Source organism: Tyto alba, unplaced genomic scaffold (assembly GCF_018691265.1).
Source record: "Tyto alba isolate M040663 unplaced genomic scaffold, T.alba_DEE_v4.0 Super-Scaffold_44, whole genome shotgun sequence".
Taxonomy (NCBI): domain Eukaryota; kingdom Metazoa; phylum Chordata; class Aves; order Strigiformes; family Tytonidae; genus Tyto; species Tyto alba.
The window spans coordinates 1,806,003-1,819,849 of NW_024881320.1; the positions used below are offsets into that span (position 1 = coordinate 1,806,003).

Sequence of the window (13,847 nt, forward strand, 5' to 3'; positions counted from 1 at the left end):
GGGCAGGTCCTGAGGAGGGTGTTTTGGGGGGCTGTTTTGGGGTGGATATCTTGGGGGGGCTGTTCCTTGGGGGGCTGTTTTGGGGAGGGTGTTTTAGGGCTTGTTCCTGGGGGGGGCTGTTTTGTGGAGAGAGATTTTGGGGGGGCTTTTCCTGGAGGGGCTGTTTTGGGGAAGGTATTCTGTGGAGGGTGTTTTAGGGCTTGTTCCTGGGCGGGGCTGTTTTGTGGAGAGAGATTTGGGGGGGCTTTTCCTAGAGGGGCTGTTTTGAGGAAGGTATGTTTTGGGGGGGCTGTTTTGCAGAGAGAGATTTGGGGGGCTTTTCCTGGAGGGGCTGTTTTGGGGGAATGTATTTTTGGGCTTGTTCTTGAGGGGGCTGTTTTGGGGAGAGTATTTTGAGGGGGGCTGTTCCTTGGGGGGGGGCTATTTTGTGGTGAGTGTTTTGGGGAGGATATCTTGGGGGCCTTTGTTCCTGGGGGGGGGGGCTGTTTTAGGGAGAGATTTGGGGGCCTATTCCCAAAGGGGTTGTTTTGTGGAGTGTGTTTTGGGGTTGTTCCTGGGGGAGCTGTTTTGGGGGAGGGTATTTTGGGGGGCTGTTCCTGGGAGGGCTGTTTTGGGGAGGGTGTTTGGGGGCTTCTTCCTAGGGGAGTTGTTTTGGGGAGAGAGATTTCAGCGGCTTTTGCTGGGGGGGGGGTGTTGTTTTGTGGAGGGTGTTTTGACATTGTTCCTTGGACGGGTGGTTTCAAGGAGGGTGTTTTGGGGGGCTGGGCCTGAGGGGGCTGTTTTCAGGGCTGCTTCAGGGAGAGTGTTTCAGGGCTTGTTCCTGGGGGGGGGGGGGGCTGCTTTAGTGAGTTTTGGGGGGACTGTTTTGGAGAGATTGGGGGGGGCTGTTCCTTGGGGGAGGGGGGCCTGTTTCAGGGAGGATGCTCCTGGGGGGCTGTTCCTGGGGAGCTGCCGGGGGCCGGCTGGAGGGGGGGCCGGCGGGGGACGCTCCCGCAGGCGGGTCCCGGGGCCGCCCGCCCCCGACGCCGGGCCGGGGAGGGGCCGCGCTCCGGGCCGGGCCCCCGGCGACTCGACGGCGCCGGAGCCTGCGGGAACCTTCGCGGGACGTGCCGCGGTACGGGCAGGGAGGGGAGCGGGGGGGGGGGGGGGGGGGGGGCGCCGGGTCCCGCAAAAACGGGGGGTGGCCGGGCCGGGATGCGGGTAACCGGAGAAGGACACGGGGACCGGGACAGGATGGAGCCCCGCGGCAGGACAGGGGGACCGGAGCAGAACCCAGGGACCAGAGAAGGACGCAGGGTTTGGGGCAGGACATGGGGACTGGATCAGAACCTAAGGACCAGGGCAGGATGGAGCCCACGGGCAAGACCTGGGGATCGGATCAGGACCCGAGGACCAGGGAAGGACAGGGGGATTGGGGCAGGATGGAGCCCCCGGGCAGGACAGAGGGACTGGAACAGGACACGGGGACCGGGACAGGATGGAGCCCCCAGAACAGGACAGGGGGACCAAAACAGGACCCAGGGACTGGGGCAGGATGAAGCCCCTGGGGTGAAGACAGGCTGAGCTGGGCAAGGTGGGGTGCAGCCTCATGGCCTCCCCCTGGCACCGCGGAGTCCTGACGTGTCTGGCCAGTTTGGGGGCTCAGCGCTCCGAGAGGGAGATGCCGGGTGCGTTCCCACGGGCAGCTTTGAGGAGGGGGTTACCAGCGGCTCTAAAACTCACCTGTTGGACCTCGCTGAGTGATTCTTGCCCAGGTGAGCGTGGCCCCGGCGGTGTGGTTTATTTTGGAAGGTGGCTGGTTTGCTCCGGATGAGCGTTTCCACCCGGGGCTGAACGCAAACGCGATGCGGTTTCAGTGATTCATTCCTACCCAGAGCCCTTCGTGCTGTAGTTTGAGGAACGCTTTAATGTGGCAAAGTCTGCACCGCCCGCTAACGGGGCATCCTCCCTGCACGTCCCGGTGTCGGTGCCAGTGTCCATGCCCCCGTGGTGGGCTGGAGTGGGGGACTAACTGGGGATACTGGTCTGGCTGAGAGGTAACTTGGTGGAAAGCTGGGGAGAGGTGGGAGTGCAGGCTGGGGAGCGGGCGGGAGGGTTTGTGTTGGATGGGAGAGCCAGGGCTGTGCCGGCGGAGCTCAGTGCATGGTGAACTGCGCCTTGACTCATTTATTCCATGGGGTGAGGAAGTCTGAAAAATAAAAACCCAAATAACTAACAGGCCAAATAAAACCCCATTGACAGCACCTTTCCTGGCAGTGGCTGTGCCCGGGGGAGCACCCAGGCTGACGGCACCGGCCAGTGAGCCCATCGTTTCCGATGCGAGCTTCCTGCCCTGGTCGCTGCCCTTTCCACTTGTCCCCTCGCTTCTGCCCCGTGTCCCCACGAGCATCCCCGGGGCTGCCAGCTGTGTCCCCCCGGCTGATGTCTTTAGCCCAGCCCGTGCTGTGTTTGGGCTTTTCCCTAAAGCTGAGCTTCCCTGGGGCTGAGATTCCCCACGCTCCCCACGCAGCCCCGAGGGGCTGGGTGCTCCATCCCCACGCACAGCCTGCAGCATCGGCGTGCTTGGCTGTCCCCTCTGCTGTCCGAGGACAAACCAGGCGAGGGCCCCGTGTTTGCCCAGGGTGGGGTTGTGGGACCTGCAGGCTTTGGCAGGTGCTTGTGGAATTTCTTGCAGAGAGGGCGAGGGCAGGAAAGTCAGCAAGGAGGAGAAACCGTGTCGGCTCTGCCACTCGCCCCGTGTCTCCCAAGGCTGAACCGTCCCCGCTGGGTGTCACTCCGGGGAGGAGGGGACCGCTGCCTGAGGTCCCCATCGCTGCGGCAGGATTTTGGGGCTCTTTGCAGCCCTCGTCCCCCGTGTCTGTGGGAGTGCCTTGGGGCTGCCGTGGGACACGCTGCCTAATTAGAAGCACATTATGGGGCAGCAATCCCTGCCCGCCCCAGGAGGGCCCAGCCTGCCATTATGGCTTGTTGTACAAAACAGCAGCCCAGCAGAAAATGATACGTTTCCCAGCTATTTTTTCTGTCCCGGGACCCGCAGGGAGGGCTGAGCTCCCCAGGGGCAGGAGCTGGGCTGAGCCTTAAGGCTGCTGCGTTTCGCGGGTGCGTTTTGGGGGGAAGCAGGGCTGGGGGACGTCTGGGGGTCACTCACCTGCCTGTCCATGCCCCTGCCAGCACTGCCTGCCTGGATGAACCCAGCAAACAGGGCACGGCAGTTCCTGTGGCACGGCGCAGGCTTTTGCTGGTAGCGTGGCTCTCCTGCAAGCCCTGTTTCCCTCTGGGGAACCTAAACCGGTAATTTTTTGTCCTAACCGCTGCTCCTGCCCTCCGGCGGGCTGCACCCCCCACCCCCACCTCCCCCCCAGGCCACATCCATCCCCCTCTGGGTGCCCAGCGTGGCCATATCAGCACCACGGGCACCCGGGGCCGGGTCCCACCGAGCCCCCTCCCAGGACTGGGAATGGTGGGGCACTGAGGACCAGCCTTGCTGCCCCGGGTGTGTCCCAGGAATGTTTTTTTTATTTTGCCTTGGGCGGCAGACGGGAGTGCACAGGGTCTGCTCTGTGCCCTGTCCTGGGCTGCACCCAAGCTGACCACAGCAGGGAGAGGCAGCCAGGCCGGGCTCGCCCTCGCACATTACGGCTGCACTTTGAAGCTGGAGACGCCGCAGCTGGTGGGGCCTCTGCAGACCTGAGGGGTCCCCACGGCTGGGTAGGTGGGCACCGAGGGGTGTCGGGGCAAGCAGGACCATCCAGGAGACCTCGGGGCTGCCAGCGTCAGCGTGGGACCCGCTCCTGTGCGGGGGCACGGTGTCCCATGGGAGAGGATGGGGAGGGACAGCGGTTATTTGGGGATGACGCTGGGTTTTCCTCTGCCAGGTCTCCTGCTCTCGTGGAAGGAGTTGGGGGTTGCAGCCGTCCAGGCAGGCTGCTTGTGCCTGTCCCCCGGGCAGAGAGCATGGCAGATGCTGAAGACACCCCCCGCGCCCTCGGCGGTGATGCCGGGGAGGTCCCGGGGGATGACGGGTACCTCCAGAACGACTCCTTCCCCCTCTCCTCGCTGGCCAACCTGTTTGAGAGCGAGGACACCCCGTCCTCCGCCGAGGCAGCCCGGGGCCCCCCTGGCGCTGGGGATGGAAAGCAAAACCTCCGTATGAAATTCCACGGGGCTTTCCGGAAAGGCGCCCCGAAGCCCATGGAGCTGTTGGAGGCCACCATCTACGAGTCGGCCGTGGTCCCCGCGCCCAAGAAAGCCCCCATGGATTCCCTCTTCGACTACGGCACCTACCGCCACCACCCCAGCGAGAACAAGCGCTGGCGCAGGAGGGTTGCAGAGTGAGTCTGGCGATGCCCGTACACCCCGGTGCCAGTGGGGAGCGATGGGGAGGGGGGGAAGCACCCTGGGTGCGCAGCGCCGTGGGTGTGGGGATACCCAGCGGCTGGGGAGAGGGACAAGGACAGACCCCCACCCCCCAGATGGCTCTCTGGGTGGGTCCTTGGGGTGCTTTGGGCAGGGGGTGCTATGTATGGGGGGGTGCCGTGCTGTGGCGTGGGTCTGCAGCCCCGCGGGGCCGGGAGCGGGGCTCCCCTTCCCCCTTTTTGGTGCGGTGAAAGAGGCTCTGTGCGCCCGGCCGCTCCCCTGGCCGGTGCGGACGTCTGGCTCCCCGGCATGAAAGGGCTTTTCAGGAGGGCCTCCACCCTCCCCGCGCCAGGAAACCGGAGCCCGGGGAGGGCGGGGGGGGACACAGCCCGCGCCCGGGCACACAATGCCCCTCTGTGCCAGGCACCTGGGGCGGCCACCGTGGCCCCCCACCACTGTCCCCAGCCTGGGGGTGCAGCCTGGCTGGGGGCACCAAGGTGTCCCCTGTGCTCCGGCGGGAGCTTGGTCCCCTGGGTGGGCAGGGATGCAGGTGGGTGGAGGGGGCTGGGGTGCCCTGTGTGCCCCCAGTCCTGGAGATCCTTGCCTGGGGCAGCCGCCTTCTCTCCTGTCCCAGTTCCCAGTGCCAGGAGCCGGCCAGTTGTTCCCAGTCTGTCCCGCTGCTCCTTACTGCTCCAACCGGTCTGGCTTCCCCCACGGTGCTGGAGCGTGACCAAACCCACAGCTTGTCCCTGCCGGGGGGTCCAAAATGCACCCAGCTGGGAGCCAGCAAGGTGCCCGCCAGCCCCTGTGGGCAATACTGGGAGCACTGGGCTGCTGTGGGTGGGGAGGCCGCCCCCAGCCCCATGGGTGACCCCAGCTGGGGGGTGTTCCCAGGTCCCCATGCCCTTTGCTGGCGGCTGAGCAACCTCGAGCTCATTGCACGGGTGGGAAACTGAGGCAGAGGCTCCGGTCCCCAGTGCTGGTGCTTCTCCCGCAGGAAGCCGCCGCCAGGCGTGAAGGGGCCGGCTCCCAACCCGCCCCCCGTCCTCAAGGTCTTCAACAGACCCATCCTCTTTGACATCGTCTCCCGGGGGTCCCCGGCTGGTCTGGACGGGCTCCTCTCCTTCCTCCTCACCCACAAGAAGCGCCTCACAGATGAGGAGTTTCGAGGTGAGGACCTGGGGCTGGCCCTGCCCTGGGACCCCCACGGTCCCCACGGGGATGGTGATGCACAGCCCCAGCCCAGGGAGCTGCGGTGTGTGGGGCTGGGCACCCCCCATGGCCTGGGGAGGGGGGGGGTTGTCCAGGCTCCCCCTCAGCACCCTCCGCTCCCAGAGCCTTCCACGGGGAAGACCTGCCTGCCCAAGGCACTGCTCAACCTGAGCGGGGGCAGGAACGACACCATCCCCGTCCTCCTCGACATTGCCGAGAAGACAGGCAACATGCGGGAGTTCATCAACTCGCCCTTCAGGGACGTCTACTACCGAGGTGGGGGGGTGTGGGGCCAATGCCAGCCCTGCCTGGGCATGTGGGGGACCCTGGGGAGGTTTGGGGACTGGAGTAGCAGGGACCCTGGGGAGGATGGAGGATGCTGGGGAGGTTGGGGACCGGAGCAGTGGGGATACTGGGGAGGATGGAGGATGCTGGGGAGGTTGGGGACCAGAGCAGTGGGGATACTGGGGAGGATGGAGGATGCTGGGGAGGTTGGGGACTGGAGCAGTGGGGACCCTGGGGGACTCGGGGGGGGTTTGGGGACTGGAGCAGCAGGTCCCCCGGGGAGGCTGGGGAGGTTGGGTACCGGAGCAGTGAGGATGCTGGGGAGGATGGAGGATGCTGGGGAGGTTGGGGACCACAGCAGTGGGGATACTGGGGAGGATGGAGGATGCTGGGGAGGTTGGGGACCGGAGCAGTGGGGACCCTGGGGGACTCTGGGGGGGTTTGAGGACTGGAGCAGCAGGTCCCCCAGGGAGGCTGGGGAGGTGGGGGCTGACAGATGCCGGCGGCACAGGTCAGACAGCCCTGCACATTGCCATCGAGCGCCGCTGCAAGCACTACGTGGAGCTGCTGGTGGAGAAAGGAGCAGATGTGCACGCCCAGGCCCGCGGCCGCTTCTTCCAGCCCAAGGATGAGGGCGGCTACTTCTACTTCGGTGAGTGGGGAGGGAGCTGGGGGGGGGGCCTGGCTGCTCCCCGGGGGTGCCCCTGCAGCGGGGTGGGGGTGACGGGCACCCCCCGGAGCGTGCTGTCCCCGCAGGTGAGCTGCCCCTCTCGCTGGCCGCCTGCACCAACCAGCCCCACATCGTGCACTACCTGACGGAGAACGGGCACAAGCAGGCGGACCTGCGGCGCCAGGACTCCCGCGGCAACACCGTGCTGCACGCCCTGGTCGCCATCGCCGACAACACCCGGGAGAACACCAAGTTCGTCACCAAGATGTACGACCTGCTCCTCGTCAAGTGCGCCAAGCTCTTCCCCGACACCAACCTGGAGGCGCTGCTCAACAACGACGGCCTCTCCCCGCTCATGATGGCTGCCAAGACCGGCAAGATCGGGGTACGGTGACCCCCCCCACCCCCAGAGCTGTCTGCCCTGACGTCCCAGCTGCAAGGGCTCAGCCCCCGTCAGCTCTCAGCTGAGCCCTGTCGCACTCGGTGCATGTCCCTGACAGCAGCAAGCAGCATGGCTTCTCTCTGCAGATGCTGTTGGAAACCTGGCTGTGCAGCCTATTATCCTGGCTAATTAACGCCCCGTTGCTTTCCATCCCTTCCCTAATTAACCCCAGGCCCTCAGCACATACTGTCCTTTCCCTTGACTTGCCCTCATCCTCCAGTGGTGTGGGCGAGGGGGTTAAAAATGCAAAAAGCTGCAGCGTCCTGGGGGGCTGCCTGCTGTGACAGGGACACCCCTATCCCCCTTTGGGGTGCAAGGGTTTGGGGCGGTGGTGAAGCGGTGGAAGGGGAGCTACTCGGGGTGGGGTGGGAGGAGAGTGGGGTGCCCCGAGCAGGCGGGGGGGCCAGGTGCGGGTCTGCCCGCGGGCGACCAGTCCTCCCTCTGGCAGATCTTCCAGCACATCATCCGGCGGGAGATCGTGGACGAGGACGCCCGGCACCTCTCGCGCAAATTCAAGGACTGGGCGTATGGCCCCGTCTACTCCTCCCTCTACGACCTCTCCTCGCTGGATACCTGCGGGGAGGACGTCTCCGTGCTGGAGATCCTCGTTTACAACAGCAAGATCGAGGTGCTCAGGGGCTGGTGATGGGGCCGGGGGGGGGTGTCGGTGGGGCCATAGGTCCCTGCTGACAGCACCCACGTCCCACCAGAACCGCCATGAGATGTTGGCCGTGGAGCCCATCAACGAGCTGCTGCGTGACAAGTGGCGCAAGTTCGGGGCCGTCTCCTTCTACATCAGCGTGATCTCCTACCTCTGTGCCATGGTCATCTTCACCCTCGTCGCCTACTACCGCCCCATGGAAGGCCCCGTGAGTCCCGCGGCACCGTGGCACAGCCCCATGGGCCAGCACCCCTTGGCAGGGGGGGCGTTGCTGGGCCCTGCCTGCCCTGGGATGGTGGAGCAGCTCGGCTCTGTCCTCTCCCCGCAGCCCCCCTATCCGTACACCACCACCGTCGACTACCTGCGCCTGGCCGGGGAGATCATCACCCTTCTCACCGGCATCCTCTTCTTCTTCACAAACGTCAGTGCAGCAAGGCAGGGGGGGGTCCTCCCACAGGACAGCCTCGTGGTCTCTGTGCAAGGAGCGACTCGAGGGCGAGAGCCCCGTGTCCCAAGGCATCAACCCCTGCCGCGATGCCCGCCCCGACACCGGGACCCTGCCAAGCAGGGATTCGCTCCCCCCCCCTGGCCCCTCCAACCTCTCCCTTTCTCCCCCAGATCAAAGATCTGTTCATGAAGAAGTGCCCAGGTGTGAATTCCTTCTTCATAGACGGCTCCTTCCAGCTGCTCTAGTACGTGGGGACCCCCCCAGGGTCTCCCCGAGCCACAGCACCCCCGGGCTTGCAAGGGGAAGCAGCCGGCGGTGGCTGTTGGAGCAGGGTCTGACCCCAGCTCTCCTCCAGCTTCATCTACTCGGTGCTGGTGATCGTCACGGCAGGGTTGTACCTGGGTGGCATCGAGGCGTACCTGGCCGTCATGGTCTTCGCGCTGGTCCTGGGCTGGATGAACGCGTTGTACTTCACCCGGGGGCTCAAGCTGACGGGGACCTACAGCATCATGATCCAGAAGGTCGGCTGGAGGCGGGGGTCTTCTCCTTCCCCAAGAGGGCTGGTCCTCCTGGGGTTGTGTGTCCCAAAAGAAGGCTCCTCCATGCTTTCTTCGGTGTTTCTTGTGGCTCACCAAAGCCCTGCTGTCAGCCCGGCTGTCCCTGCGGCATGGCGGGGCGATGATGGCACTGCAGTCCAGCATGCCTCACCCTGCTCTCCATCACTTGCAGATCCTCTTCAAAGACCTTTTCCGCTTCCTCCTGGTCTACTTGCTCTTCATGATCGGCTACGCGTCGGGTAAGGACCTGCCCAGCGAGCCGGGGCTCGGGGCAAGGATGAGCCCAGCGGCACGGCCGGGGGCTGCGGAGCCCCTGCTCCATCCTACCCAGCTGCGGGCTCAGCCTTTGCCTCCTCCTGGCATGGAGCTGCGTGGGGGGCCCGTTGTGGACCCCGTCCTTGCCGCTGCCCCTGCGGACTCGCCGTCCTTGTCCCTTCTCCCCCAGCTCTGGTGTCCCTCCTCAACCCGTGTCCCAGCAGTGAGTCCTGCAGTGAGGAGCTGGCCAACTGCACGGTGCCCACCTACCCTTCCTGCCGGGACAGCCAGACCTTCAGCACCTTCCTGCTCGACCTCTTCAAGCTCACCATCGGCATGGGCGACCTGGAGATGCTCGAGAGCGCCAAGTACCCCGGCGTCTTCATCATCCTCCTCGTCACCTACATCATCCTCACCTTCGTGCTTCTCCTCAACATGCTCATCGCTCTCATGGGTGAGACCGTGGGCCAAGTCTCCAAGGAGAGCAAACACATCTGGAAGCTGCAGGTACCACCCCCGGAGCTGCTGGGCAGGGGGCTCCAGGGGCTGCCTGTGCCTGGGGGGGGGGCTGCAGCACCCCAAGCTCTATCAAAGCAGCACCACCTGGGCGAGGGACCCCCCACACCTCCGTTCCCAAGCGGCTGAGGGGTCCCTGGTGTCCCTGGCAGTGGGCCACCACCATCCTGGACATCGAGCGCTCCTTCCCCGTGTTCCTACGGAAAGCTTTCCGCTCGGGGGAGATGGTCACCGTGGGGAAGGGCACCGATGGGACGCCCGACCGCCGCTGGTGCTTCAGGTAAAGGCGGGATCCCTGGGGAGCCGGGGATTGGGAGCAGCCCAGCATCTCCCACCAAAGCCAGCAGCATTTCGGGGCGCCGGGGCCGTGTGTTTGTTTGCTGGGTGGTTTGTACTAATCTGGAGCCAGCTGGCATTGCCGGGGGTGGGGATGGTGCAGGGATGCAGGAGCTGCCACCCCGGCTCCCAGCCGCCCCGTGCAGCCCCTCCGGGCCTGCCCTTCCCCGCAGGGTGGACGAGGTGAACTGGTCCCACTGGAACCAGAACCTGGGCATCATCAGCGAGGACCCGGGCAAGAGCGACACGTACCAGTACTACGGCTTCTCCCACACCGTGGGCCGGCTGCGGAGAGGTGAGCGTGGTGCCGCGGGCTGGGCGCATCCCTGGGGGCTGGGAGTGAGGGGGCTGACCGGCAACGGGGGGGGGAGCAGCCGCGGGCTCCCGGCTCTGAGGAACTCTCCTGCTGTCTCCGCAGATCGCTGGTCGACGGTGGTGCCACGTGTGGTCGAGCTCAACAAGAGCTGCCAGCCCGAGGAGGTGGTGGTGCCGCTGGGGACCGTGGGGCCGGCGGAGGCGCGGGAGCGGCGGCACGGCCAGGCCACGGGCTCCCCGCTCTAGCACGGAGGAACTGGGAGCCAACAGACTCCGTCCGGGCCCCCGGCACAGCCAGCACAATCATGGATTAGGCTGGACGGCGCTTGTCTGCTCCTCAGGGATTTGTGCTGCCACTGTTCCGGCGGGTGTCCAGCCGGGATGGGGGGTCCTGGCCCTGCCCCAGGGGTGCTGGTGGTCTCCAGTTTGCCCAGCTGAGCTCCAGTGCTGCCAGTTCACCGTGCCGTGCCGGGAACCTCAGCCACAGGCAGGGTGTGGGGAGCGTGGCTCCCTCCGCCACCAGGGCCGATGGATTTTGCCACACATTTTTGCACAAGATTTATACGACTATTTATTTAGTAATAAAGACTGACCTGCCGCCGCCGCTGCCTCCTCCTCCTGGCATCGACTGATTCGGGCTGGGAGAGCATCGCTGCAGCCGTTCCATGCCAGGCCGTGCCGTGCCGGATTACCACCCAGCTCCTCTGCAGACCGACCCTCCCGTGGTAGCCGGTGCTGCCCGTGCCCAGTGCCACCGTGGCGGGGCCCCGTGACAATATGGAGTGGGCAGAGCTCCCTGGGCCTGCTGAGACGATCAGGGCTGCACTGAGCTGTGGGTGGGGGCCGTGGGTGGCTGCAGCACCCGGCGTTGCCCTCTTGGCCTTGGCTGATCTGCCCCGGAGAGCCCGGCCCTGGCAGTGCTGTGCTGAGCTGGTGGTGCACGGCTGTAGTGCACGGCTGTAGTGCATGGGTGCAGTACACGGTTGTGGTGCACGGCTGCAGCGTACAGCGATGGTGCATGGCTACGGTGCACGGCTGCAATGCACGGTGATGGTGTACAAGTGTGGCTTGTGGTTGCAGTGCACAGTGATGGTGCACGGCTGCAATGCACGGCGATGGTGCACAGGTGTGGCATGTGGTTGCAGTGCACAGCGATGGTGCACGGCTGCAATGCACGGCGATGGTGCACAGGTGTGGCATGTGGTTGCAGTGCACAGCGATGGTGCACGGCTGTGGTGCACGGCGATGGTGCACAGGTGTGGCATATGGTTGCAGTGCACAGTGATGGTGCACGGCTGCGGTGCACAGTGATGGTGCACGGGTGTGGCTTGTGGTTGCAGTGCACAGCAATGGTGCATGGCTGCAATGCACGGTGATGGTGTACAAGTGTGGCTTGTGGTTGCAGTGCACAGCGATGGTGCACGGCTGCAATGCACGGCGATGGTGCACAGGTGTGGCATGTGGTTGCAGTGCACAGCGATGGTGCACGGCTGCGGTGCACAGTGATGGTGCACAGGTGTGGCATGTGGTTGCAGTGCACAGCGATGGTGCACGGCTGCAGTGTCCAGGCGCAGTCCAGGGCTGTGGTGCATGGCGGTGGTGTGTGGGTGCGGTACACGGCTGCCGTGCAGGGCTGCGGTGTACCTGTGGGGTGCACGGCAGGGTGGGGTGCAGGATGGGGTGCCAGGCGGGGTGTGGGGCCAGTTCCATAGTGGTGGTCACAGCGGGGTCCATGGTGGGGTGCAGGGCTGGGTCTGTGGGGTCCATGGTGGGGTGCAGGATGGGGTGCATGGCGGGGGGGCCGGGGCCGAGTCCAGGTTCTTGGCAGGGTGCGGAGTGGGGTGCGGGTCCAGGGTCGGGTGCAGGGTGGGGTGCGGGTCCAGGGTCGGGTCCAGGGTGGGGTGCGGGTCCATGGTGGGGTCCGTGACAAGGTGCGGGTCCCTGGTGGGGTGCGGGTCCCTGGTGGGGTGCGGGGCCGGGGCTTCCACCGCGGCGGTTCCGCTGGAGGGCAGCGCAGCCCGCGCAATAGCGGGACCGGCCCCAGCGGGGCGGGCGGGGGGGGGGGGGGGGAGCGGGGGGATGCGGGGGGTGCTGGGGGCAGCCGGAGCGGGGACAGCCCGCGGGGTGGGGGTCGGCAGGGCGAGACCCCCGGTGCGCTGCTGTGGGGCGGGGATGGGGCTGAAGCGTGGGGCGGGGGGGGGGGGGGGGGGGCTGCCCGGCGGGTGTGGGGTGAGCTCCCAGAGGGACGGGCGGTGGGATGGGCAGCACTGCCTCGGCGGGACACGCCCCATCCCATCCCATCCTTTCCCATCCCCTTCCCTTCCCCATGCCATGCCAATGTCATCCCCTGCCCTTCCCCATCCCCTGCCCTTCCCCATGCCCATGCCATCTCATCTCATTCCCCTTCCCCATCCCCTTCCCCATCCCCTTCCCCATGCCCTTCCCCATTCCCATCCCCTTCCCCATGCCATCCCCATGCCATCCCATCCCTTCCTTTTCCCCTTCCTTATCCCCATGCCATCTCATCCTTTCCCCATCCCTTTCCCCATCCCTTTCCCCATCCCTTTCCCCATCCCTTTCCCCATCCCCTTCCCCATCCCCTTCCCCATTCCCTATCCCCTTCCCCATTCCCTTCCCCATCCCCTTCCCCATTCCCTATCCCCTTCCCCATTCCCTTCCCCATTCCCTTCCCCATTCCCTTCCCCATCCCCTTCCCCATCCCCTTCCCCATCCCATCCCATCCCATCCCATCCCATCCCATCCCATCCCATCCCATCCCATCCCATCCCATCCCATCCCATCCCATCCCATCCCATCTCTTTAACCATGATGGTCCTTTTTCTGCTCATCTCCCTTCACAGCCGAGGTGTCGTTTCCTTTCACAGTTGAAGGTTGTGTAGGTCTGCGGGACTGATTTGGGCAGGCACCAGGGTCACGATGGCAGGGAGGCACGGTGACATGGTGGCAGAGACGCTGGCCAGGGCCCTGGAGGCAGCCCAGCTCACTAAGCAAATGATATAGCAGAAAAGGGGACACTTCATCTTCAAACTTGATTACTCGCTGTTAGCTTTAACTGCACTGTCTCCGTTTAAATGTGATTTACATATATCTCTCATATTGTGATTTAAGTATTTCCCCAGGGTGAGGGAATGAATAAGTTTCATTATCACTACTTAGGAGAGGCTGAGGTTTCAGCTCTCGGCTCACGCTGCATAATCGAATGAGGAGCCGAGCCGGCTCCTGCTTTCAGGCAGGCTGGTATTTAAAAATGATAAACTTTGCTTTTCGCCCAGCCAGGCGCCCAGGCCCCGCTGGCTACACGGCGGCTGGGGGAGCCCCGGCACAGGGCTCAGCCTCCTGGCGTGCCGGAGCTGGGCTCTGCGCCACGGCTGCCCCCAGCTACAGTGCCGGAGACAGGTTTTTCCAGCATAATTGGAAATAAACCCATTTTTTCACCCTCCTGTGCAAATCCTAATGTCCCGGAGCCGAGGGGCTGTGCGTGAGCGGGGTTTAAAGCAGTGGGGGTGTGGGAAGGGGGGGGGACGTCACCATGCCCCAGCTCCAGCACGCTGAACCCCGCGGGGGCTCAGTGGGGTTGGGGACACGGCGCCCACGACGGTGACATCCCGGCCCAGGACGCCTCTGCTGCTTTTGGGGCTGCAGGGCTTGTGTTTGGCCCTTTTACACCCTGCCCTGCAAAGCCCTGAGCTGTTGCACCCTCTGCCTTCGAGCATGATGAGATAAAATTGGTTGGAGGGCACCCTGGGGGCCTGGGCATGGCCCCCTCCTGCCCC

General features: G+C 65.1%; 1 protein-coding gene across 1 annotated transcript; it reads left to right on the top strand.

Annotated features, from left to right (window-relative positions):
* The first annotated feature begins 1,071 nt into the window (after nucleotides 1–1,071).
* On the top strand, nucleotides 1,072–10,616 carry TRPV4 (transient receptor potential cation channel subfamily V member 4). Its single transcript, XM_042805297.1, has 16 exons — nucleotides 1,072–1,114; nucleotides 3,876–4,331; nucleotides 5,354–5,526; nucleotides 5,692–5,844; nucleotides 6,365–6,505; nucleotides 6,610–6,908; nucleotides 7,414–7,593; nucleotides 7,676–7,834; nucleotides 7,955–8,047; nucleotides 8,245–8,318; nucleotides 8,430–8,595; nucleotides 8,804–8,870; nucleotides 9,077–9,393; nucleotides 9,555–9,682; nucleotides 9,912–10,033; nucleotides 10,157–10,616. The coding sequence occupies exons 2-16, from the start codon at nucleotides 3,955–3,957 to the stop codon at nucleotides 10,297–10,299; spliced, it is 2,592 nt and encodes an 863-aa protein (XP_042661231.1). The 5' UTR covers nucleotides 1,072–1,114; nucleotides 3,876–3,954; the 3' UTR covers nucleotides 10,300–10,616.
* Nucleotides 10,617–13,847: the final 3,231 nt, after the last annotated feature.